The sequence below is a fragment of the Triturus cristatus genome, chromosome 8, assembly GCF_964204655.1.
Source record: "Triturus cristatus chromosome 8, aTriCri1.1, whole genome shotgun sequence".
In the NCBI taxonomy this organism is placed as follows: domain Eukaryota; kingdom Metazoa; phylum Chordata; class Amphibia; order Caudata; family Salamandridae; genus Triturus; species Triturus cristatus.
In genome coordinates this window covers 1,639,700,608-1,639,728,121 of record NC_140591.1, presented here as the reverse complement: position 1 = coordinate 1,639,728,121, position 27,514 = coordinate 1,639,700,608, and the positions used below count along the sequence as shown (strand labels likewise).

Sequence of the window (27,514 nt, the reverse complement as noted above, 5' to 3'; positions counted from 1 at the left end):
ACGAGGTGAATCAACAAAAGCTGAACAAGTAAATGAAGTGACAAGTCAAACGCAAGTTAAAGAAGGAGAAGCAGATATTGCTGAAGAAAACAAACGAATCAGAAAACCCAACCAGAAGTACAAGTCACCGGAATGGACATATGCAGTACTGCCTGAACAAGGAGAAGAGGCAGACCGTCAAGGAAATCCAGAGGAGACTTTACTAAGAGTGGTTGAGGAAGAAGAAACTGTGGGAATCCGGAGAGTTATCTTGTCCGATATTGGAGAGGAAACGGCGGTTTAGGACCTTCTGCAGTTTGATGACAATGATGAAAGAGTGACCAGATTGAGACATCCAAAGAAATCAGTTGGAAAAGATACTGAAGACCTAGATAGAGAACTAAAAGAATTGTAATAACCTGTTGAGTACTTGCTGCCCTAGAAATCCAGTAGTGGAGTAGAAGAGGCTAAGTCAAAAGATACGGTCAGATTGACCAGATGGCTAACACAGAAAATAACCAGAATAGATGTACCTTCATGAGAAGATGGTGCAAGATGTGCTGCTGTTGTACAGGATTATTGATGCTTTTGTGGAGCGTGCTTGCTCTACTAATTTCTTTCAAAGTAACTATAGACACTTTAGGAGGACACACTGAAAACACGACTAACATAGGGAAAAGTTTCCAGAAAGTAGTTCCAACTAGTATAAGTAACACACATGTACATAAGGATAGGTCTATTAATGATTTTTCTAGCAATGTGTTTTCAAAATTATTGTACGAATATGTCAAGACAATGGACATGAGGGATTGCTACGTATGTATGCAATTACCTGCTTCTGTTTCAGAGGGAGTGACTTATCATCACCTCCCAGCTACGTATGGAATTTCATGTAGTGTATTACTTAGTATATTTTATCAATTGGGGAAAGTAAACTACAGTTTGTCTAATGTAGATAATATTTTAGGGCAATTGCCAATGAACAAAGAATTGAATCCTGCTAAGGAAGCTAACATTTTAGGTGAAATTTTTATAGAAACTAAGGAACTAACATTAGAATACATTTATAGAAATAATTTAACTTGCAGTTTGAAGGAGGAAGAGAAAACATTTCTAGACATGGTTGAAGAAAGAAGATTAGGGATGCACAAGAATGCTGATGGGAAAAGAATAAGTGACCCATTATGGGATACAGGGAAGGAGAATGAATTGAAAAATGGAGCCAGTCCAACTTTGGCCATAGATGCATCACAGAAGGGAAAATTGTGTATCACGAGAAGGAAATCCCAATATGATACTTATTTCATAGGGACTAGTGAGTGCCATGATACATACTTTATAGCAACCGGATGGGGATTTAGAGGAGGAGAAGATCCAGTCTTTCCTGGATTATATTTTATTTGTGGGAATAAGGCTTATTACAGGTTGCCTGACCATTGGTATGGCACATTTTATGTTGGCCTGGTCTTTCCAAAAATCTTTCACATGGATAGAGTAGATAACACTGAAGACACTAACATACTAAAACGTGGTGAAAGAGAAACATGGACAGAAATTATAGGTGATATTTTTGGAGCATTGATACCTGCAGTGGGAATAACTTTGAACGCACTTAATATTCGAAAATTGTCAACAGTTGTGGATCGTTTATCCACAAGCACAGCAGGAGGCTTCCTATTAGTAGATACTGAAATGGTTGCCTTACGTGCTATGGTAATGCAAAATCGACTTGCCCTTGATATTCTATTGGCAAAAGAGGGTGGAGTCTGTGGAATGCTGAACGTTCAACATTGTTGCACTTACATTCCTGACGAAAGCAAAGACTTAAAGGTCTATATCAAAAATATTACTGATTTGCATGAAGAGTTAGTACCACTGGAAGCTGAAAATGTTTGGACTAGAATGGCAAATAAAATGATTGCTATTAAGAATTTCATAGCTAAATTAGGTAGTACCATATTTGGTAAAATATTGTTTCCATTAACTTGTGTGATTGTTGCATTATTAATTCTTAGATAAGTATGTATGTGTTGTAGATACAGAAGAAATAAAAAGAAAACAAAAAGAGAAATAGTAAAAAGGAGAGAAAAGAAAAATGAAAGAGAAATACACGAGATTGAATTAGAAGAATTAAGAGAGAGTATGTATATAGAAGCAAAAAGAGAAGATGAAAAAGAAACTAGATTATAAAAATCTGAGCAAAAAAACATGTTGAATTTGACAAAAGGGGGAAAGAAATTTGAAATTTTGGGTGATTATTTGGTGATAAAATCACCAAAGGGGGGATTGCTGGAGCAGGTAAAATAAGCTAAAATAGAAATCCTGTTCCAATTTCGTACGTTTATATTAAAATTACTAAGAAATAATCGTAATAATTAATGATGTAATGTCGTACTTATTAACCAACCTTATTAACAGAAAGATACACGTGGGAAATGCATTTGCATGGCAGAAATAATAAGTAAACTAAGTTTGTACGCATACTGAATGAAATACGTGTTGCTTAAATATAGTTTTGTGATATGCGCTTAAATAAACATGCACTAATGGCTTTAAATGTCGCATATGGCTAGATAAATGCATACACATATGGGTATTAGTTGGGGAATAACACTGTTTTAATTATTTCCATGTATTAATTATGATTTTTCATTTGTTTGCTTAAAGTTGATCATTGTGGCCTGCTATAAAATGGCTGCCATCTGAAGCCTGTATTCAAGTAGACGAAATAATAAAAGAAAAACGTTCTGCAATGACTGCAACCCTGCCCTCCAGTTGAACCGAAAGCTATGTCATTGGGATCTATCCACTGACAGACTAAGACTAATATGGAAAGGGGTGGATAATAAAGATATCCTAGCTAGAGTCATCAAAAAGCACCCTATGATAGTAGAGACCTGTCTGTCGTATACCAGTCCAGGCGAGGATGTGGTCATTGCCTTTGGTAATCTCTGCGGGGCTATTAAAAGAGAATGCTCTAAACCAGCCAGGCCTAATATAGATCATGGCCCTCGCTGGTTCGACTCCTCCTGCTCTAGGGCCAATAGGGACCTGAGGGCAGCCTTAAAAACCAATCCGAGGGATGATCAATTAGTGAGAGAACTAAGATCAAAATACAAATCTGCATTACGCTTTAGATCTGAGGCCCTAGTGATTAACCACTGGGAATCCCTCACACGCTTTGCCTCACTAAAGGACACGACTGGTTTTTGGAGAGAAGTCAAGTCCCTAAGATCTTTTGGTTCTAACATCAAACCAATTAACTGTAATATAACTAGTGAAGCGTGGGTAGAGCATTTTTCTAAAATTTACGCTATATTACCCTCTTCCCTAGATATTGATCACTCATTTAATACCGTTGATCGACTCAACTTTTTATTATCTGAGGTGGAGGATGCCATACTCGAGAGCACCAGCAATAAAGCCCCAGGCCCGGACGGTCTTTCTATCGACCAGATTAAATCTGAAATTAATTTTTGGGCCCCCTTATTATGTAACCTATTTAATAACTTGGCTGACAGCTCAATTCCTGATTCCTGGTCGAATAGTATCATCGTACCAATATTTAAAAAAGGTGACAGGTCGGATCCTGCCTGTTATCGTCCGATTTCACTGATCGACAATACGTTAAAAGTTCTCGGAAGGGTAATTTTTAAAAGAATACGTAACTGGGCTGAGGATAATAATATTCTACATTGCAGCCAACTGGGATTTAGAAGCCATGTGGGTACAGTTGAACAATGCCTCAACCTGAATTTAATTATGGCCAAATACACTATTGTTAAAAAGTCCCCGCTTTATTTAGGTTTTATGGATCTGAGCTCAGCGTTTGATTTCGTTAATCGTTCTAGGTTGTGGTCACTTCTGCTGGATTATGGTTTAGATAGTTCATTGGTTTATTTTCTTTCCTATCTACACAGGGATCTAAAGGCGAGAGTACGCATCAACAATGATGGCGAATTATCAGATGACATTTTTATTAGCAGAGGAGTAAAACAGGGCTGTGTACTCGCCCCACTGCTTTTTATTTTGTATATTAACGGGTTGAGCCGCTCTTTGAGCACGAACACTAAGGACGTACCAATCATAAATGGTTCCCCCATTTCTACCCTTCTTTATGCGGACGACGCAGTATTAATGGGGCGTACTCCGAATGCTTTACGCATTTTAATAACTGGGTTTGTTGCTTTTATGTCTGATTTGGGCCTAAGTACCAATTTAAAAAAATCTTTCATCATGAACTGTGGGCCAAAAAAGTATAATATCACTTCGATAAAATCGGGGGACAACGTATTAAAATGCACCAGCACCTTCCCTTATCTAGGGTTATTATTCTCTAACACAGGCTCATGGCAGCCACATGCTGCCTATGCGAGAAATAAAATTGGTAAATCGATTAATTCAATTTTATCTCTCCAACAACCCAAACTGGCCGATGTCATTTCCCCCCTGCTTAACATTTACCGTACCCAATGCCACCCAACTGGGACATATGGAGCAGAAGTGTGGGGTTATTGTAACAGCACCCCCCTCCAGCTGGAGGAAAATAGATTTTGTAGAAAGGTACTGGGGGGTGTTCCCTGTGCGCCCACATTCATCTGTCATAATGAACTAAGGATGCCATACATTTCCGATTTTATTAGGTCAAGGCCTGCACTTTTTTGGATAAAAATTTGGTCCAACCCAGCTGCACTCCTAACACGCAGCATAATATCTGATTGTCTACTACTTGAAAGCCCCCACCTTGTCCCCTGGTTAAATGCAGTTAACAACAGCCTGCTGAGTGTGGGCCAAGGTCTCCTGTTTAGCTCCCCTAATATCATTGCCCCTTCCCATAAGAACGGTGTAAAACGGGCACTATTTGATCTATATAAGGAGGAACGCAGGAGATCTGAATTGGTAAAGCCTGTTGTTATTAAATACCTGCCATTAACTGACCCAGACAATGTTAACCTAGCTAAACCCCGCAGATATCTGTCGATCCCAATTGGAAGATGGAACCGGAGTCTTTTATTTAGGTTCCGGGAAGGAAGTATCGTCAATTTACTAAGTTTCCCCCTTGGCTTTAATAAAAACCTAGAAGAGCTGGATTGCCCTTGCCCAGAAGGTGGAAAACAAAGTTTGTTGCACTTCCTTTTTTTCTGCGGCTATTATAAGTTGTATACCCGTCAATATCTAATGCCGATTCTTCGTAAATATAATATAAGAGACTTTACCTTGGCATTAAAATTTCTACAAATGTTGTCGACAGACGAGGTTATACACATGGTAAACTGCTTTATAAAAACCTGCATAAGATCTAGGGCTAGCATGGAACATACATAATTGGCTACTGAATGTATACTGCACTTTAGCATTATTTTATTATAAATAGTAAATTGAATTAATTATTTTATGCGTGTTTGGACATGTGCGATTTTTATAGAAATGGATAAGGTGGCATTTACAATCTCACATATTAATAGATCATGTTTGTCCCTACTGTGCACCTCGTATTTTATGCTTATTTGGTGCCAAACCCAATTGGAAATCTTGTAAGACTATGTATATCCTCTCTGTGTATTAAGCACTTTATGTTATATATATGCTGCTCTAACCCTATTGAAAAATTATTGTTTTTAAAATATTTTTATACATGTTTTTATGTGTGTTTTTAACCTGGATGTACTTTTATGGAAATACAAATTCCGAATAAAGATCATTTGACTTGACTTGAAAGCTATGTCATGGTGACTGTCTGGGAGGAGTGCCAACGCGACCCTGAACACGCTGAAAAGACAAAGATAAAGAACATTTAGAGATGTAAAAACCGGACTAATACCGTTGAAAGAGACATTTGCTGGGGTCGTATCCCTTCTGTTTGCAACATTTTATAAAATTATTTAACATTTGCAGAAATTTGACAAAAGACATTCATAATTTACGTGAGAAAGCGACCAGGACTTGTACCGTAAAATGAAACATTGCTAGGGTCGTGTCCCTTCCGCTTGCAACAAAATTTGTAACAAAAGACAAGGGAAATCAAGACTTTACGAGAGAATGTGCCTGGGAAGAAATGCCCATGTTGCAGTGAAATCCGGTCACTTCATTTGAACCATCCAATCAGAATCACAAGAATTTGGAAATGTAACTTTAATATTGTAATATTTGCTATAAATATGAGTAGCCTAGAGAGGGTAAATTAGCTAGGAGGAGCGAGAGGAACGCGTCCTTCCTGAACTTATGAACTGAGGTCCTGACGCTGACGAAGAGGACGGTGACGCCTATGACAGAGCCAGAGATGCTGACAGATGCTTTGAGGACCAGTTCTGACTTAGAAAACGACAATTAGCCAGAATAGGTAAATATGACACAAGATAATGCTGCATTTGCTAAGTTTACTTGCATTTGATTTAGATAAAGAGAAAGCATTAATTTAATAAATGTGTCGGGTGATTATTTTAGTGAATGATTTATTTGACTATATTTGAATGTGTATTTCATTGTCAAACCAGCAACTAGACGGTCCAGTCGACCTAATCCGAGGGAAGGTCTGTTAGGGTGATATAAAGAAAGGTGGTTTCTTCCTTCGGATTAATAAATGCAGATCGGATAGGTTGTTGATGTTATTGTATCTTTCCCCTTTGCAGGTACGGATAGTTTGATTAGGAATGAATGTTGGTGTTATGGGCCCCACCAGCGTATGATGTGTGAGTGTGCGTGTGACTGTGAAATCATTCCGTCCGTGGACGTGGAGGGGATTTGGAGGCTCTGATCTGCAACACATGCACTGATGGCAGTATTGCACGTCATGGTAAGATGCCCCACCATGAGGGGCTGTTTCTACAGCACACAACTGCCATCATTCTTTTCAAACCTAATGCATACATATCCTGTCACCAGAAAATACAAGTGACCACCGATGCTGAGGCTCTCTGCCATGCTGAACTGCTATCCTATACTAGCCAGCACGTGTGGTCAAACACAGCGAAGAACCGTATGAACCAGGGAATTAACTTCTGAGTAATCTCATGAGAGGTGTATGTTGTTCCCATTAAGAACACCTGTCTGAACATGTACACACAGTTTAAGTATACAGACAGGACCAAGAAAATAGGGTTTTACTTAAGGTGATTGCAACACATTTTTGACAATGTGGAGAAAGCGCTTGAATAATATACTGAATACAGGCCGTTGTCCAGCATCATAGCATAGATTGTGGGCTCCAATGCAAGAACAAGCACTGGCAAAGCCATCGGGCCTGGCAAGCTAACGTAATTGTTATTTTATACATTTGTATTGCAATATCTGACATAATGAACAAAACAAGCTGCCACTTGAGCCTTGGTCACCAAATGCCTGTGGTGATTTTTTAAAAGTTAAAAGCATTTATAGAAGTGGCTGCTTAACTTGTGATAGTTTTTAAAGAACAAGCTTCTCAGGTGCATTTCATTTTTATTATTATTTTTGAAGGAGAAACGAATAAATCACCTTACAAACAAACACTCACATCTCACACAAATACAATTTTACAATGTCACCTAAACACTTTCTATCAGCTACTTTGTCAAGGAGATAGAAAATAAATCCCCATCTAACCGGCCTCACAAAGGACAGGCACAATAACTAGCTAGGGGCATTTTTAGAAAGTACACTTTGTAGTGTGTTTACTAGTAATACTACTCACATACTACAAAATTCTATTCACAAACCTACGTGTGGAGGTCTCCACCTAGCCTATCTTCTATGTGTAGAGATCTCCGCCACGTGTGTGGAGATTTCAGCACATTTATGCACACATTTTACTTCTAAATGGGTGAGTTTAAGGGAGGGCTAAGCAAGGGTTTACAGAGGGACATGCAAATATAAAAACAGACACGCTATCACTAACGTTCCAACTGCCTGTGATGCTAGCGGCTGCCTCACTGATATCTGCTGCATTTTCTGGAAGCGCACACAACAGCTGTATTTTCTTCCCAGTCACCTCTAGTGCATTGGTTTGTTGCTGGGGATTTGGTGACTTTGGTAAGAAATATCATTTCACTCTGAGGCTACATGCAGCTGACACACATTACCCTGACAGTCACTGCATGTATATATGTAGATATGATGAACAAGTTATTTACCTTTGGTAACGCATTATCTGGTAGAGACAATAGCTAGCTGCAGGTTCCTCACCTGGATCGGAAAACGTTTACGTGAGCAGTACCCCTGTGCGCGATTGGGTGGCCTTGTTCAGTTCTGTGTGGTGTTATCAACGTTGTTAGCGATGGATGTGATGTTGTGATCACCTATATAGGCACCACACAGGCGCATGGACGTCAGTTCTTTTCGTTACGTGCCAGTTAGCTCTGATCCGAAGAAGAACTACCCCATTGTCTCATTTTGGCAGACTTTTTCGTCAAAGATTTTTTCCTTGTCAATGGATTACTCTAGAAAGGTAGGGTTTAAGCCGTGTGACACCGGTCCCCACACCATGTTGGTTACCGACTCACACCTTGTCTGCTTATGGTGTCTCGAGCACAACCACGACTCGAAGTCATGCTCAGATTGCCGGGCAATTGTGCCGAAGATTTTGAGGGCATGGTCCCTAAAGCTGCTGTGGCCCAGCAGTCAACTCAATCTAGCGTGACTCCTAGGAGGTCTCACTCCCGATCGAGGAAGAGAAGATCACGGAATTGTTCCAGGAGCCCCAAGTCTTCTTCATTGCACTCGATGTCCTCGGGAGACTCGGGGGAGAGCCACTGACTTCGATTTCACCTCGTCCATTGAGGATTTTCGAGACAAGTGAGGAACGTCAACATTCCATGCACTGTTCTGCAGAGCACTTGCTAGGTCTGACTCTGCACCTCCCCAAGTTTTTGGGAGCCGGAGCGACCCCCACTCAAATAAAAGAGTTTACAAAGCCATGAGCCAAGTATTTGAGCAGGCCAACTACTCCTGTGCATCTCTCCGTGTGTTCGGAAGAGGCCCCATCAGTTTCTGCACTGACGGCTCCGGCCTCGGCTCCGGTGGGGTCTCATGGATACGATCCCAGATCTGTATTGGCGCCGGTGCGAAGACGAACCAGACGAACCTGAGCTATTTAAGACATCTGGCCAGACCTATGCCTCCTATTTTGCTGATAACATGAAAACTTTGTTGTTCATGCTGTCATGTGTCCCAGTTACGCCTGGTAGGACCCATTGCCATTTTTACATGCACATAGCTCTTTTCAAAAGTTGTCTTCACTTTGCCACATCGACTTTTGACACACATTTGCATTTGTGACACTTGGGGTAGTTTCTTGGAAACACCGACCTTGCTGACAGGAATAATCTTCACGAGAACACTATCACACTGACTTGGCATTGTGTACAAGGCCCTCAGGTGGGTTGTGCAATAAACGTGTTATTACGTCAATATGGCGACAAAGCTATCTGCTGAATACAAACAATGGCACTCTGATCACAATCTCGGCCCAAAGCAAGGATGCCTTTTTCTATATATATATCCTTTTGTTTCTGAGTATAATCAAAGGAGACACTTCTGCTGACTTCGAGAGGTTCCTACATGCTGAAGCTTTCCCCCAGCAGCTGACTGGCATGTTCGTGAGAGGTGTGCAGTTTGGTACCAAGATCGGTTCCTACATTCTTACCCATCAGGTAATGTGATGAAATCATCCAAAAGGGGGTTTCTTGGCAGAAAATGCATTTACACCCTAGATACGTAGCGTTTTGCATCATAGGAGTACACTAGATTGTTATAGTATTACATATGTTTGCAGATATACATTGTCTTAGCAAGATTGTGGAACTCTTCGTTCTGTTATCTGTCCTGACACTTAATATAACTTTCATTTGTTTATTGATTTTGCAGCACATATTTTCTATACAAGAATCACTTCAGTTCAATAAACATTATAATTTTCCTGTTGTGTATTCTTTGTATATTTCTCTGATTGATAGAGAGCATGAGCGTCTGAGCGAAAAGTTCTGAGTCTGTCACCACGGTTCCTGAGGGAACAGAGTTGTCATGATCAGTATTTGCCAGAACTGTTCGCTTCCTGCTTAGGTTAGGCGTGGCGTATGGTGGCACTGTGAGCCAGCTAGACCAAGGGACCAAATATCCTGCTGGGTTCATGGAATCAGTCTGGTACCATTGTAACTTTATGTTGTCCACAAACATGCAGTTCTTACTAATTAGTAAAAACTACATGATATGGCACTGCCAACATTGGTTGGTTTCTTATTTTGCATTGTTCAACTGAGTAGTTCAATTGTGCTTCTTTAGAGATCCCTACACACCTTTTAAAATTAGAGATGTCCATGGTAATAAGGAATATCCTCCTCAGCGGAGTAGGTATACACTATCTATTGGCTGTTAGTAATTTCAAGCTTGAAAGGATCTAATTCCCACTGTGTTAGCCAAACTCTGTCATTTTTTCCCTTCTTAACATGGCAGAAAACAGATACGCAATCACTCAGAAACTACTACAAAATGGCCTCACACTAGATGGTGGGGATGTTACCTTCGTGGTTGAGGCACACGAAGCAGATAGAACAGAGCTATTTTACTCCTGGGTTACATTTCCTGCTGCAGATGAGGCAGCACAGGTATCTCTCAAATACACTTAAGATGAAATACAAGATGAATATATGATGTATGAGGCGATAGAAGTCCCTCTTACTTACCAAGAACATATTAATTGGTTTAAAGGTGCCCTCCCCCATACTATACAAAATGTGAGACTGGGCCCACTCAGCAATGAAGGGGCATCATGGTCAGTCCTAGCCAGTTACATACACGTATCAATCATTTGACCTCATCCCAGCTGCAGGGATTATACAATAATTCAGTAACAATATGTCTTACACAGTTTGTGATACGAGCAATAACACTTCTGCTCAGACTGTTCAAGCTGCACCACAAAAACTATCTACACATGGAATTAACCCACAAACCCTCAATGCAGTAATTGAAAAATACCCACCAAGAGGGAAGAAATTCCGTTTTGGATTGCACAAAAAAACAAATCAGCTTAAAGTAGTATTTTCCATTCAGGCCAGCAGGAAAAACACAGGATACTAACTATCTGCTTGTCAATGGGAATAGCTTGCCCGGTAGAAGACTGTGCCTCTTGGGGTACGGCCTTTGCTGCAGTATATACCAGAACACATACTACCTCTTTTTTGGCAATTTTACCTGAAGTGGTAAAAAAAAAGTTCAGATTGAACATGGGGCAGCTCCTGCCCTGGATTTAGGGATTAAACTAATAGGCAACTTTCCCGCAGTATCTGCCAAATGTTGAGTAACATTAAAGGTAAAGCAGTAGCATTAGCTATAGGGCAACACCTAAGGGATTTGCCTCCCGTGCAGCAGGAATTGTTAAAGAAACCTATGCTATGCTAGGATGAGTTAATTTGGGACCCAGACCGGGGAAACGACAATTGAAGAGTAATTCTGAATAAGATAACTCTAAGAAAACCACCCACCTCTTCAACAAAGAAGAAGTGGGGCAATAAGAAAAACAAGCATTAGTAAATGCATTAGGTTTAGCCTAACTGATTATTAATAAGGTGTTTTTTGTTGTAAGCATGGTGAGCAGTTGTGCAAAATAAGTTACTGAAACTCTGTGAAAGTGTTAAGACTTGTTTATTGAGAAGAACAAATTAACCCGTTCCGTGCTCATGACGGAACCACCCCGTCATGAGCCACGGGCGCCGTGTGCTCATGACGGAGTGGTTCCGTCATGCTGCGGCCGTTGGCGGCCGCTCCGCTCACGCGGCGCTAATTCCCCGCCTGTGCGGGTGATTAGCGCAGTGGGCGGAGTCGTGACGGAACCACTCCGTCATGAGCACAGCTCGCCCGTGACTCATGACGGAGTGGTTCCGTCACGAGCACGGCCGCGCCGCAGTGCTCCCAAACCCCCCCCCAGCGCCGCAGCGGAATTCCTGCCGCGGCGAAGGGGTTAATTACCTTTGTTATTGTTATTGTTAATTTATTCTTATTAGGTGCATAAATACCCAAGGGTTTCCCGGCACCGGCTGAACAGGTAAAGAAAGACAAGAAGACTCTATAAGTTAAACGGCCACGTTTTTAGGCCCTTGCGATAGTTCTCCGTAACTAGTTTGAGTCCGAAGTACCTTCGGAAGGGAGTTCCACAACCGTGGGCCAAGATAAGAAAATGACCGGCCGCCCATCCGGGCCGGTCTAATCCTTGGCACAATAAAATTAGCCTGTGAGGCTGAACGTAACGTGCATGAGGGAAGATAACGCTGAACCAAAGCTTTCAAGTATTGTGGTACTTTCCACAGTTGATTCTGAACATATAGCTCAGGGCTTTGAACTTTGGTAACGTATTGTCTGGTAGAGATACAGTCTAACCGCAGATTCCTTAACTTTCGGACTGACGCCTGGGGAGAGTTCAAAAGTTAAGGAATCTGTAGCTAGATGTATCTATCAGCTAGGCAATATATTGTGCTGGGCACAATGTGTGGAAATGGGCAATATTTTGGCAGGGACAGCTACCAATATGCTATTTGTTGACACATTTATGCCTTTTTTTATGCATGAGGTGTACACATGCCAGAAATGGCCAGAAATAAGCCAAGGATGTCCACAGTATGTCGCAAATTTGCCGCAGATAGGCTGCAGGCCCCTCTGCTGTCTGGCAAGCTCGACCTAGAAAGTCTGAATGAATCTCAGCCTCCGGTTTAGGCCTCATTCTAGTGCATCGTTTATCTTAAAAAATAACAATAAACACTGCAGATGTTGAAATGGAAATAAGCACTGGTCCGCCTACATAGAAACAGCTCAGCTGAACTACCAGGTCACGTCCCTGCCAACCAGTAACACCAACAACCCAGACCATATTTAGCCTTGCTGGGACTCTATGAGGAGCAGCTTGATTCCTAGGGCAAAGTGAGCTATAGGACCAATGGCTGGCAATGACAGGAAAACTCAAAACAAAACAAATATTGGCTGAGTTATCTGAACTAGTCTTAGCCACTGGAAATAACTACTCTGGGCTGCATTCAGGCCATTGAGGCAAGAGCACTCCTCTAAGCTACTTTGACAAACTGTAAGTAGAGGCGGAGAACCAATAAATTTGTAGGGAGAACTGAACAAACGGTCTGGCTCAAATCTTAGAGCCTGTACAGGAGCCGAGCCCTGAAGGACAAGTTACTTACCTTTGGTAATGCCTTATTTGGCAAAGACATGATCTAGCCACAGATTCCTTACCTTTGAACTTCCAGGCACAAGACTGGATCATGAAGATTTTTGATAGCATTACCCCTGCGACCCAGTAGGCGGTGTCAGTCGACTCCATGTGACGTCATAGACGTCATGTCCACCGTCATCGTGGCATTTGCATTGTCGATATAGCCGCCACTCCGGTGCACTGACGTCATTACTTTTCACAACTTTCCACGCCAGAAGCGGGGAGTCATGAAGTGACTGACCCTGGTGTGTTAAAAAAGACAATAGGGCCCCAAAAGGAATAGCCCTTTCCACAAAAAATCCAATCTGCAGTGCTGGAATGATGGGTGGGTCAGTAAGGAATCTGCGGCTAGATTATGTCTCTAACAGATAAGGCGTTACAGAAGCTAAGTAACTTGTACATCTGATAGAGACATCTAGCCGCAGATTCCTTACCTTTGAAGAGATACCCAAGCAATACCTTTCCCGGAGGTGGGACTGCGGAGAAGTTAGACCAGGAAGTCCTGCAAGACCAAGACAGAGCGGCCAAAAAGCCACCCCCTCCCCCACCCCGGTGGACCAGAGAATCCAGGCAAAAGTGTTGGGCGAACATGTGCAAGGATGCCCCGGTGGCCGCCTGGCAAATATCCACAATGGGAACACTACACTGGAGACCAGTAGTGGCTGCTTTTGCCCTGAAGGAATTGGCCCGAAGACCTTCAGGAGGCTGTTTCTTCGCAAAGGCGTAACAGATTTTAATACAGAGGAAAACGCAACAGGATATAGTCCTCTTTTGGACAGCTTGTCCCTTCTTATCTCCCACATGCCCTATAAAGAGTTGGTCGGCCACTCGGAACTCTTAAGTACGATCGAGATAGAACGAAAACGCTATTTTTGGGTCCAGACGGTGGAGACGCTCATCGTTCTTGGAAGGATGCGGAGGTGCATAGAAGGTGGGCAAGGTGGCGGACTGTCCCAGATGGAAGGACGTTACAACCATTGGTTTTATCATCTATATTCGACCCTTGGTCAAGACTCTTAGAAAGATGGAAGTGCACATTTTCAACTACGCCGATGACATGCAATTGCTGTTTACGATCAATGATAGCTCCACGGCCAGGCAGCATTTTCAAGACACTTTGCTGTTCATCCTGGATTGGATGAACAGCAATCATTTGAAACTAAACTAGGACAAAACCAAGATAGTCGTCACTAAGAACAGGGTGGTCCGTTGGAACCCCACCGTTTGGCCCAGTGAGACGGGTCCCCCCCACTCCCAAAAAGGCAGTAAGAAGCCTTGGGGTTGAGGGAGCAAGGATTCAGGAAAATGAAACTTGCTCGGAGCAATCCCTCATTAACAGTACTAATTGTTAGAAATAGTAAAGAAAACAAAATTAAGATGCACACAACATTTACCATGGGAAGAGAGCTTAACGCATGATTAAATAGCAAAGAATAAAATGCAACGCGACTAAAACCCGCTTTAAACTGGAAAGTGCTTTTGCGCTTGTGCGAACTAGGATTGCATAGACAGTAACATGACTAACTTGTTTTGAGAGGGAAAATTCTCATGCATGCGCAAGAACTATTAACATGAAGTCTTAAGGCACCGCATGCCTGGCATATGCTGGCCTGAAATTAAAGAGAGCTATTGCTGCTAATGCTTTTGTTTAAAGAAAGAGATAATAACATGGAATAGAGTAGAAGTGGGTGGTGAACAGTGAGAATCATGTATTTGAGAAATTAAGATTTGTTTATGATTCCTTTATTAATAGTGTACGTTTGGGCCTATTGTTACATACAATGAAAGAAAGATGGCGGTGAGATGGAGGCAAGATATGCATGCGCAATGAAGTCATGATGTGACGCGCTGACCATGTGGCTAAACGGCTGCCGAGATTCAAGGACAAGAGTCGTGTGAAAATTAATCTCGACTGTGGAACTGCATTTAAAAGTGGTATTTGATTTGCAACATTAGATATATGGGAATGAAATAGAATTAAGTCATGAATGAGCTAAAAGGGAAAGGTTTGTCAAACAAAAGAGGATTATTAAAAAGCAATATGTCAGCATGAGGTGACGACAACTCCCCTGCCCAATCAAAGTCCGTATTCCATCTTTATTTGCAACTTTTGAGGGTGGTGTCGTAAATTGGCTGCGATTGGATTAGCATTAGCGGAATCCATCTGGTATTTAGAGGCTATCTTGTCAATTTTGTGGAATCCATTTGTATTTCTGGCAGCCATTTTGTCTGCCATGTGCTCACCAAAAGTTGTTTCCTTCTTCACTGTTGTTTACCCTTGTGCTCTGTTTAAAGGACTGGCTATACTTAGACTCTGCTACTCTGCACATGCGCAGAAGAGTCTAACTGTCCATGCATCTGTTTTTAGTCTGTAGCTGTCAGGTTGTTTCTACCAGAGTCAGCAACTGCTAGCTCCTCCTTTACTGTTGACTGTGCATTTCTGTATGACCATCTATGTGCATAACTCTTCTCATGTATACTTGTACCGCCTTTTTTCAGCCCCTGTGTGGGTATAAAAGGACCATGCTCTTTCTGTTCAGTGTGCTACTTCACTCAATACCGAAGGGTGCTGTTTGAATGTAGTTCCACCTCATGAGGTTTATTAAACTTTGTATTTTCTATTCCAGTTTCTGTGCCAACTTCTTCCTATTGGTCTGAGGACTCTGTGCAGAGAAGGGCGAACCACTTGCACTGGTAGGCCTAGCTGAGGTCTCCTTCAACAAATTGGCGCCCAACCAGTGGGGCTCATCGGTGACTCGGATGCCCAAAGGATTGGTCGCGACGAAGGATTGGAATCTCGCTCTGGACGCGATCGCTGCCCGATGAGACCCGAGTCTTGGCAACCACGGCGTTTTTCCTTTCCTTCTGATCTGACCATCCAGGTGGTGCCGGTCCTCGACTGAGATCTCTTCTGTTGATTCGCCGTGCAGTGACCATTTGGTCGATTTTAGAACTTGGCAGTTGGAACCTGGACACCAAGTGATTGGTAAGTGTCCTTCTGCGGCGCTTGCTGTTGGTTTTGATGCCTGGGATTGGTAAGGTAGTTTAGTAACACTTACTGTGGCTTTTGGATTGCGCATTTTGTGTTGGCCAACTAGGGTTTGTTATGATATAAATATATAAGTTGCAACCTATATAGGCAGGTAATGAGGAGAATTTTCTCTATCTGAATTGATTTGAACGGCACATCGTACTAAAGGTACCTTAAGTGCTACTTTGATTATAATACTGCATATTCTGCACTATTTTTGGCATGCCTGTTTTAAGCACACTTCGTAGGATGTGTTGCTTTTGTAGTGGTACCAAGTTGATTCAAGATGAAGCACAACCGGCACCCCCCGGAGGGGACGCCTAATAGGGATATGTATATTAAGTATGGTCTTTCTTCTATAATGTACAGCGCATTATGGAATAAATACACGCGTAAGGATCCTGAGTTGCGTTGGCCTATGTATGGGTCATTTGAATTACGAAAGATTGAGTATGTGGAACAATGTATGTTTAAGCGAAAGACTAGGCAAGATATGTTTGATTGTGTACGAATGTGGGAGAAAGAAGTGCGTGAACGAATGAAGCGTGAACAAGCCTTGATTGAAAAAGAACAGCGAAAGAACATTTATATGAAAGCATTAGAGCTGAAGAATAAAGAAATAAAAGAGTTAAAAGAGAGAGAAGATAGGGAGCTCAATTTACAGGTAACTGGCCAATACGCCGTTCGGCGGCCCCTTTATCCTATACTTAATAAACCACGAGATGATTCCTTATTATTAGATCGTCCTCCACCTCCGTATACTGTTCCGTCTGCCCCTCATGAGTCAGATGAGGACTCTAGTTCGGAGGAAGATAAGGCACGAGAAACTCGTTCTATGTTGACTGCTGCTCGTTCGTCCCAGCTCCGATCTGCTGCTCGTAAAGCAGTTCATAGCACTGCCCCCGCCTCTGAACTTCTAGATAATATGAGAGGGTGGTATGAAAGGGAGCAGCTGTATTTTACTGAGGTGTTTGCCGCAGAGGTCCTTGAGCTGTTTAGGAAATATTCTGAGGAGGTAGAGCCTGACGATATAGCAGTTAATTATAAGCAAATGCGTGATGGTCTTTTTGTTTTCTCCCAGGTGGCTGATACAATCAGGCGTTTGGTTAAACTGCGTGTTGATGCAGTCCATTTGCGAAAGGAGAAAAAGGCTGCAGACATAGCTGCACAGGCATCTCAGACCGGCATGGCACAAGCTTCTACCTCCGGAACAGATAAGACTATGATAGTTCATGCGAAACCTATGCGGGAGGCCGCACCTTTGTATGTTCCTCCTAAAGGACAGGGTACAAGTGATGATGAAGCCTCTATTGATGCAAAGGGTTATTTTATTTATAATTGGGTTTACACTCCTTGGAATAGGACGGATGTTATGGCACTTAAAACTGCATTGCCTGATCCACGGAAAAATCCAGCCGCTTTTTATGAGGAAGTTGAGGGTGCTATTAGCTCTTGCACTATGACTTTGCCTGATATTGATTTATTTTTCGGATTGATATTACCACCTGATATGTGGAGAACTGTTCGTAAAATTGATGATCGTGCAGCTTTTGGGGCGTTATGGAGAGACTTAGAACAAATGGATCTAGAAAGGGAACCCGCACAGAAGCAATGTCATTTAATTTTAGATCTTCCTGCTGCTATATTAGTTAAGTTAAAAACGATTATTCCCCCTAAAAAGATAGATTGGACTGTTTTAGCATCTTGTAAGCAAAAGGCAGATGAATCGGTCTCTGATTTCTTTACACGCTTTGAAGAAGCATTCCACGATTTTAGTGGCCAGTCATTGACAGATGGCACAGGCAGACATCTGTTTGTCGATAAATATGTCGCAAACCTGTTGCCAGGAATAGCTAGTCTCCTAAAGGCCAGTGAGAGTTCATCGACTACCTCTTCCCCGGTTTCTCTCTTGACTATGGCTCAGTATTATGAACGCCAGGAATTAGAAGCAAAGGGTAATGAGGATAAGAAGACTAAAGATTTAAAAACGAAGATTATGTTGGCTCAGGCTTATGGTCCGCCTTTTAGAGGTAGTGATAGAGGTGTACGTGGATCTTATGGTTCGTCTTTCCCTTCTTATACTCGTTCAAATTTGTCTGCTGACCAGTGCGCGTACTGTAAGAAATTTGGACACTGGGCTTCCGATTGTCCAGCACGGCGTGCTCAGCAGTGTACACGTGGTAGGGGACAAATGAGAAATCGTCCAGGATATTCAGGGCCTAGAGGAAGCACAGGTGATCGTGCTAGGTTTGATGCTAATATACGTGGGCAGGATGGGTTCAACACTTTTGATAGAAGGAACCAATATCAAATGTCTGACTATGTGCCATCTGATCTTCAAGGTTCTGCTTATGCATAAGATTGCCTAGGATGGGGTAAGGAATCAGTTGAAATTCCAGTATATCAGAGGGGTCCCTATGTCACAGCAAACGTTTTGGGCTCCACTGATCAGTTTCTGGTTGATACAGGAGCTACTCGCAGGGCCTTGTCTAAACAATTGGTTCCAAGGGCTCCCCTGTCTGGCTTAACCATTACATCTATAGGCTTCGATGGAACCCCTTCCCTTAGCTCATTGTCGCAACCACTTGCATTCCATGTGGATAAATTTACTGCTCCATGTCCATTTTTGCTTTCCCCGAATACACCAGACAATATTGTGGGTCTTGATATGCTTAAGTATTTCAGGGCTACGATACGATGTTCTCCAGAAGGTGCACGTGTTATCTTGAATGACAACCATCCTGTGATGGAGAGAGCTTGTCTTGTTAAAGAGGATATTGCATTAGCTATACTCCCTAGTACTTTGTGGGATACTTCAGACACTGATGTAGGGCAAATGGTTATTCCACCAGTACACATTAGTGTCAAGGAGGGCGCTGTGCTGCCACGTTTGCCTCAATATAAAATCTCACAGGAAGGTGAAGAAGCACTCATACGTATTGTCCATGATCTCATTGAAGTGGGGGTTGTTGAGGAAGTTCCTTACAATGTTTGTAACAGTCCGATTCTTCCTATTCTGAAAAAAGATACTGACACTAGGGTTTACAGATTCATTATTGATTTGCGAGAAGTTAACAAGATTGTAGTACCACAATACCCCATGGTTTCTGACATAGCGACACTTCTTACTTTGGTTCCCCCGAAAGCGACTACATTTTCTGTGATAGACTTGAAGAATGCTGTCTTTTCAATCCCTATTCATCCTGATAGCCGATATTTGTTCGGTTTCACTTTGAATAATCGATGGTATAGATTCTGTAGAGTTCCTCAAGGCTATACTGAGAGTCCTAGTATTTACAGTCAAGCATTAAAAAGACAACTTGATTCTTTCGTTTTGCCTGAAGGAGTGGCTCTCATACAATATGTCGATGACAAATTGTTGGCAGCCGACACCCCTGAACAGTGTGAAAAATGTACTTTGTCCTTGCTGTCTTTTCTTGCTTCCCATCATCACAAAGTATCACAAAAGAAATTGCAATATTGTAGACCGAAGGTAACCTACTTAGGTCACCTTCTGTCTAAGGAGGGCCGTGCACTCACACCAGATCGCATTCAAGCTATTTTAGACACACCAGTGCCCCGTACTCAGAAAGATGTCCGTGCATTCATTGGTCTTACTTCTTTTTGTAGGCAATGGATATTAGGATTTTCACACATCGTTAAACCCTTGCTAGCACTTTTGACCAAAGATACTCCAATGCCCCTCCCATGGACAGATGAATGTGAGACTGCTTTCCGACAGTTACGACAAGCTCTTTGTTCAGCACCAGTGTTAGGTACTCCAGATTATACGAAGCCTTTTACATTATATGTACACGAGAAAGATGGATGCGCATTGTCAGTTTTAGTGCAGACACACGGTGACAAACAGCGTCCCTGTGCATATTTTTCAGCAGTACTTGATCCTGTTGCTCGTGCGTTACCTGGATGCTTCCGTTCAGTTGCAGCAACAGCTGTGTCAATACGTCAGACTGAAGGGATAGTTTTCTCACATAAGCTGTTGGTGCTAGTACCCCATGCGGTTGATGCCCTTTTAAATCAGACGAAGACGCAGCATTTAACTAGTGCTCGTCTGACAGGATATGAATTGACATTGTTGGCCCCTCACATTACACTAAAGAGATGTGCGACACTAAACCCAGCCACTTTGTTGCCATACCCGGCGACTCAGTCTCAGTCACAAGAGTCTCATGATTGTATATTCCTTACTGAGGAACAGACAAAGGGTTGTGTCGATTTGCAAGACACGCCCCTTTCAAGTGTTGATGGGGAACTATGGGTTGATGGGTCCTGTTTGAAGTTACCAGATGGTACAACGTCAGCTGCATATGCTATTACAACACTTCAGACGGTAGTTGAGACAGCTCGTATTCCACAGAAGTCAGCTCAGGCAGCTGAGCTAATAGCGTTGACACGAGCGTGTGAACTTAGTACTGACTTATCTGTGAACATTTATACAGACAGCCGCTATGCTTTCGGAGTGGCTCATGATTTTGGGCTACTCTGGAAGGAGAGGGGCTTTCTTACATCCCACGGGGTGCAAATAATGCATGGAGAATTAGTACATAATCTCTTGACTGCTATATACCCGAAGAGAATAGCAATTGTTAAATGTAGCGCACATAAGAAAATAATTGATAAGATAGGACAAGGCAATACTTTTGCAGACCAAACAGCCTGTGAAACTGACATGCAGCGAAGCACCATGTCTATGTATGTAGTGAAGTCACAGGCTGAACGTTGGCATGATACCAGACAGGAAGTGCTAGATATGCAGAGATCTGCTTCTGTAGAAGAAATTGAGCAATGGTCTAAGGATGGAACATTGGATGATGAGGGCTGTTGGAGGAATAAAGAGATGAGCAAGTGGAGATTGCCGACAGCTTATTTACAACCTATGATTCATATGGCACATGGGCCGGCACATGTTGGAGCCTCCTCTATAACGAAATTGCTCACGCAAGTTTGGGAGCATCCAGAAATTGCCGGCACAGCTAAAAAGATGGTGCAGTCTTGTCTGATTTGTCTTCAGCATAACCCTGGTAAAGGGACACGAACTCCAACAGGAGGGTTTGCTACGCCAACCGCACCTTTTGAAGTTTTGCAAATGGATTACATCCAGCTTGAGCGCTGTAATAACTTAAAATATGTCTTGGTAGTGGTATGTCCCTTTAGTAAGTAGATAGAGGCATACCCTACAAAGGACAATACAGCTCTTACTATAGCAAAGGTGCTTTTGAAGGAATTTTTCCCTAGATTTGGTGTTTGTAAACTTTTATGGAGTGATAACGGACCCCATTTTATTGGGCAAGTTGTCGAATATGTCCTGAAGGGGTTAGGGATAAAGCAGAAGTTTCACGCTGCTTTTCATCCACAATCAGCAGGGTTAGTGGAGAGGTATAACGCCACACTTAAATTAAAACTGGCAAAAATACTAGCCTCCACATCCTTGAATTGGCCAGACGCATTACCTTTGGCACTGTTGTCCATTAGATCAGTGCCACATTGGCGGTCTGGTCTTACACCTTATGAGGTGGTATTTGGGAGGCCTATGAACATTTGGGGAATTCCTAAACCACGTCCCATACATGATGTGCCATGTGTATTGATGAGTGACTACCTATCACAATTGACTGACAGTTTGGTCTCTATTCATCAACAGGTTCGAGAAGCTCTTCCTGATAGGTCTGCAGGTGAAGGCCATGGACTTCGGCCTGGAGACCAGGTGATGATCCGATCGTTCCAGAGGTTGAGCAGCTTGGAACCGAGGTGGCGCGGCCCGGAGCAGGTGCTCCTTTCAACGAGAACTGCGGTTCGAATGACGAAGAGGAGGAACTGGGTGCACTCCACCCACTGCAAGAAAGTGCCGTCTACCTTGGTGGATCCTGTTGCTTTGATCGACCATCGGGACATCCTGGATACAGAGAAAGGCCAAGCCATATAACCTGACGAACCTGAGGAAGTCTTCCCGGACCCCACAATTCCTGGAGTATCTCGATACCAACTAAGACAACGGAAAGAGCCTGCATCGTCGAAATAGACTGGTTGATCTACCTCTCTGGGTTAGTGAAACGGAATGCAGATGTGGCAAGGGGGGGGGATCAGTTCTGTATAGTGTAGCGACACCCGTCTTGACCCTCGGTGAAGAAATCAACGGCTGCCCAGGGATAAGAGCTCCAACGATTGTTTTCAACAATAAGCTGATCATGTCCACAATGAGATCAACTGTTGCTAAGAGAAAGATCATTTGTGCTATAGGGTTTGTTGTCGCTATGGTGGCTGTAGCAGTGATAACCTGGTTCATTGAGAAAGTGGCTCCTGCTCGAGAACTTTTGATCACCACTACTCCAGTATCAGTTGAACACCACTACTTTACGCTTCCCTATCATGAGCGGAAGCATCGACAATCGTATTTAAATAATACCTTTATCCAGATGTTGCATCATACTCACAATGCCACGAATACTACCAACTGTTGGGTGTGTGGGATGATACCTGCACATCAAAAGAAAGGAGGAACACCTTTTATTCCTCTTCCCTTTTCTCATAATGGTTCTTGTCAAGCTTGGTATGCGCTTCTGTTTGCATCTGGAAGACGTACAGTAGGTGGGCTTCTTTTTCGCCTCAATAAAGTATGCTATCAAGATAAAGATGGTTATCCTCAAGCCAAAGGGACCAAATGGGAATGGGAAGAGTATCAACCGGACAATATTTCAACGCCATATATCTTCACAAATATGAGAACTTTTACCAGTAATAAACAATTTGTGATTTCTGTTACTAGAGCTAAAACAGATTTATGTGTAAGCAGTATTAGAAGAATTCCAGTGGGGAAAAGTGAATGTACTGTAATTCTGTCTATTGAAGGTATAAACAATAGCACTTTCATAGCCTCACACAATACTTATTTTATCTGTGGTAGCCACGGATATTATCAACTACCTGCTGGGTGGTCAGGCGTGTGCTATGTGTCCTTTCTATTGCCCCTTGTGTTTCTGGCACCTGCATCCTACCACCGGGACCTTAAATTATTCGACGATATCTCTAGAAATAGATACAAAAGGACAATAAGTGTTGACGAAGTAGACCAAGCTGATACCACTCTGCAACAATATGTTGATTTTAATTTAGGTTTGTTCTTCTTTGTGGGTGCTGCATTAAACAGTAGGAAAATAAGACGATTGACTAGAGTTGTGGAAGCAGTTACCAATCAGACAGCTATGGCACTCGGGAACATTACGGAGGAGCTGCAAATTGCAAGGATTGTAGCTCTCCAGAACCGAATGGTCCTAGATGTGGTTCTGGCTGATCGAGGTGGTGCATGTCGCATCATCGGTAGCAGTTGTTGTGTATTCATACCGGATCACTCGCCTTCAGTATATGACGCAATATCAAAGCTGCATAAGATTGCTGCAGAAATTCTTTCAGAGACTGGTACTTGGACTCTGGCTGGATGGTTTTGGACTCTCGTTTCTGCTTGGGGCTGGAAGCTACTAACTATCTTGTGTATAATTATTTCGATACTTTTTACATGTTGTGTATGTATCCAATGTGGTCCAATGCTTTGTTCTATTTGCATTTCTGTCTGTATACCTGTCAAAAGGAACATTGCAGAGACAAAGGCCCAGCAAGTGTTGAATAAAGAAGTGGCCGAAATAATGCTAATAGATGTACGGGATGCATATTTAGATTACCCCAGAGGAACAGATGTCTTCAACTAATGCTAAAAGGGTCGTCTGTCGTAAATTGGCTGCGATTGGATTAGCATTAGCGGAACCCATCTGGTATTTAGAGGCTATCTTGTCAATTTTGTGGAATCCATTTGTATTTCTGGCAGCCATTTTGTCTGCCATGTGCTCACCAAGAGCTGTTTCCTTCTTCACTGTTGTTTACCCTTGTGCTCTGTTTAAAGGACTGGCTATACTTAGACTCTGCTACTCTGCACATGCGCAGAAGAGTCTAACTGTCCATGCATCTGTTTTTAGTCTGTAGCTGTCAGGTTGTTTCTACCAGAGTCAGCAACTGCTAGCTCCTCCTTTACTGTTGACTGTGCATTTCTGTATGACCATCTATGTGCATAACTCTTCTCATGTATACTTGTACCGCCTTTTTTCAGCCCCTGTGTGGGTATAAAAGGACCATGCTCTTTCTGTTCAGTGTGCTACTTCACTCAATACCGAAGGGTGCTGTTTGAATGTAGTTCCACCTCATGAGGTTTATTAAACTTTGTATTTTCTATTCCAGTTTCTGTGCCAACTTCTTCCTATTGGTCTGAGGACTCTGTGCAGAGAAGGGCGAACCCCTTGCACTGGTAGGCCTAGCTGAGGTCTCCTTCAACAGTGGGACATGCAGAAATAAAGAGTATAATTAGAGTGACTTAAGAAAAAATGGCAGTAGCTGACATCGATGCAGACAGAGAGAGAGAGAGAGAGAGAGAGAGAGAGAGGTGAGGACTGGTGCCGACAAGGAAAAGAGAGAACAGACTGGCAAGATTCACCACTGAATGCTATCCTAATTAGATTGAAGACTCCAGAAGAATATCAAGGAGGGAGAGAGTGTAAGAGAGGGATGCGCCATGGTGCTTCGGGTTGTAGTAAGTATTGTCCTTTCCTGAGCCTGTCCTTTAGTCTTTTTCTCCTGATTCTTAATCAGGGGACCTCCCCCAGTCCGTTGGCCAAAGGGATTGTTTTCTGTTATTACCATTGTGTAACTATTATTCCATCTCAAACTTGCATATCCTTTTGCAAATGTATGATTTATTATGCCTTTTGTCTCTACATCTATCCACTCTTAATGCATTGATTTGTTGAATGGGTCTGTGAGTTTGAATGTTTTTGCTAAATTAATTTTCCCTCCCATGAAAGTTGATGGAGTTGGCACTGTGAATTTGTACTAATGAGCGTTTCATTTATTACTGACGGTTAGTTAAAAATAATTGAGTCTTACCCAGAGTTTGTGGTTATTTCACTAAAATCTGTAAATTAGTTAGTTAAATTGTTAATATCACCATCAACTACTCAACTAATGGTCCATCAACCAGAGAAAAAACTGTTGCTCTGTGAAGATTAGTTAGGTATTGAAATAATTTCCTTAAATGATTTTGAGGTTACCGTGAATTAACTAATCAGAACTGAAGTGGAATTATAAAACTTGACCCCCAGCGAAAACAGCCAGGAAATTTGATTGTGTATATGGGCCCATTTGAAATTTGTTTGACTGTGAAGTGTTCATCCCTGACCTTTCTCTGGATCAGGGTCATTATTGATGAGGATCTCTCACTCAAGCAGCAGGTCAGGTCTTCTGCCAACTGCAATGCATAAAAAAAAAGGAAATGTCTCACGAGGGAGGATCTGACTCAAGTAATCATAGCTTTAGTCATGTCCAGAATAGACTATGCTAACTCTCTCTATCTGGGTCTCCCGAAATTTCTTCTGCACAGGCTCCAGTTAATTCAAAATCAGACCGCTCAGCTGATATCCCACCTGCCCAGATAGGGGCACATCTCTCGGGTGACCAAGGACCTCCACTGGCTGCCAGTGGTGCAGAGAACTATGTTCAAGGTATGCTGTATGGTCTTTAAGGTGTTATTTCCGAGTTGCCCTGCCTTCACAAAATCTCGGATCGCTAAGTAATGCCCCACCAGAGAACTGAGAATCAGTCACTTATACTACCTGAACATCCCCACTCATATAAAATACAGGACTGGAGGGCATTAGTTTTCTGTTATAGCCCCCCTAGTATGGAATACATTACCCTTGGAGATTGGGAAGACCTCCAGTAACATCAGATTTAGAGAACTTTTTAAGACTTGGCTCTTTAAACAGGCTCACCAGTAATGATGGATTAATGAAGTATCAGCTACCTAGCGCCAAGAGACTTTCTGGTTAACGTGTGCTTTAGAAATACTCAGTAACAGAACATAACAGGTAAAAAAGATGCCCTAGTGCGGAGCACTACCTTGTCCGAAAAGTCTGTCAGGTAAGGAGGCTGTGATGACAGTGCCTGCAGCTCTCTCACCCTCCTGCCAGATGTTATTGCCACCAAAAAAGCTGTTTTAATAGTGAGCAACCGTAGAGGGCAGTTGTGTATTTTCTCAAACAGTGGGCACATCAAGAATGTGAGAAAAAGATTAAGTTCCCACAGTGGCATAACAAAGGGGTAAAGGGGAAACAAATGGGTTAACCCTTTCAAAAATCTCTGCACTAGAGGGGATTTAAAAAGTGACGGTAGATCAGGCAGCCGAAGAAAAGAGGAAAGGGCTGAAAGGTAGCCCTTCACAGTACCCAGAGCAGAGTCCTGCTGGGCCAAAGAAAGTATAAACAGGAAAATATCTGACAGGGAGGCAGAGAGGGAGGTCAATGGACTGATCTGTACAATGTTTAAAAAATTTATTCCATCCGCAGGCGTATACTGACTTGTTGGAGGGATGCCTGGCTGCCAGAATAACGTCACAGACTTCGGGAGGAAGGTCGAAAGCTGTCAACTGCCACCTCTCAATAACAATGCAAGGAGGAGGAGAGTGGACAGGTTTGGGTGGTCATTGCCAGAAGTTCGGTATACCAGACTCTCCATGCCCAGTCCGGGACAGAGAAATGGCTTGTGCCCGGTTGCTCCTGAACTTCTTGAGTGGTATGACCAGAAAGACGTACAGGAGGCCTGAGCACCACTCACGATGAAAAGCGTAGCCAAGCGAAAGCCGCCTTGGAAAATCCGATGTGCAAAACTGCTGATATTGCGCCTTCTCTCCGGAGGTAAACAGATCTAACTAAGGTTCTCCCCACTGCTGAAAGAGTCCTTGCACCACATCCGTATGGAGATACCACTCGTGATCCGCCAGGCACTGTCGGCTGAGTTTGACTGCTCTGGCGTTCAAGGCACCGGCCAGATGTTGAACCACCTGGGAAATGCCCTGCTGTTCCAGCCAAGTCCAGAGGCACAGGACCTCTTGACACAGGGTCCACAACCTCACCCTGCTTTGCTTGTTGCAGTACCACATGGTGGTCTAGTTGTCCGTGAACACCTGAACCAGCCTTCCCTTGTTAGACGGGGTTGGAAAGTAGAATCTGCTTTCATGGTTACCCCCACGTTTTGCTGGTGTCATAACTGTTTTCTGATTAGTCTGACTGGGATCCTCCTAATCAGGACCGCAGTCACTGTGCTTCCTTTCTAAATGTGTTATGGTGAGTCACATGTACTTTCCTATTTGGCTAATGAGGCACCCTGGTAAGTCCCTAGTATATGGTACTGAGGTACCTAGGGCATGGGTACCACAGGGTCCCCCTGTGGGTTGCAGCATGTATTATGCCACCCACAAGGTACCC

General features: G+C 42.7%; 2 protein-coding genes across 2 annotated transcripts in view; one reads left to right on the top strand and one right to left on the bottom strand.

Moving 5' to 3' along the window:
• The window catches only part of LOC146808472 (transient receptor potential cation channel subfamily M member 2-like), a 2,315,843-nt gene that overhangs the window by 477,329 nt on the left and 1,811,000 nt on the right, over positions 1-27,514 (bottom strand). The gene's annotated exons all lie outside the window — the stretch shown is intronic.
• LOC146808474 (uncharacterized) lies at positions 17,744-24,366 on the top strand. Its single transcript, XM_085623574.1, has 2 exons — positions 17,744-21,726; positions 22,286-24,366. The coding sequence occupies exon 1, from the start codon at positions 18,862-18,864 to the stop codon at positions 21,373-21,375; it is 2,514 nt and encodes an 837-aa protein (XP_085479700.1). The 5' UTR covers positions 17,744-18,861; the 3' UTR covers positions 21,376-21,726; positions 22,286-24,366.

Bases quoted from the DNA above. Each gene is read 5' to 3' on its own strand.
- LOC146808474 (XM_085623574.1), top strand. From the start codon at position 18,862: ATGCTTAAGTATTTCAGGGCTACGATACGATGTTCTCCAGAAGGTGCA.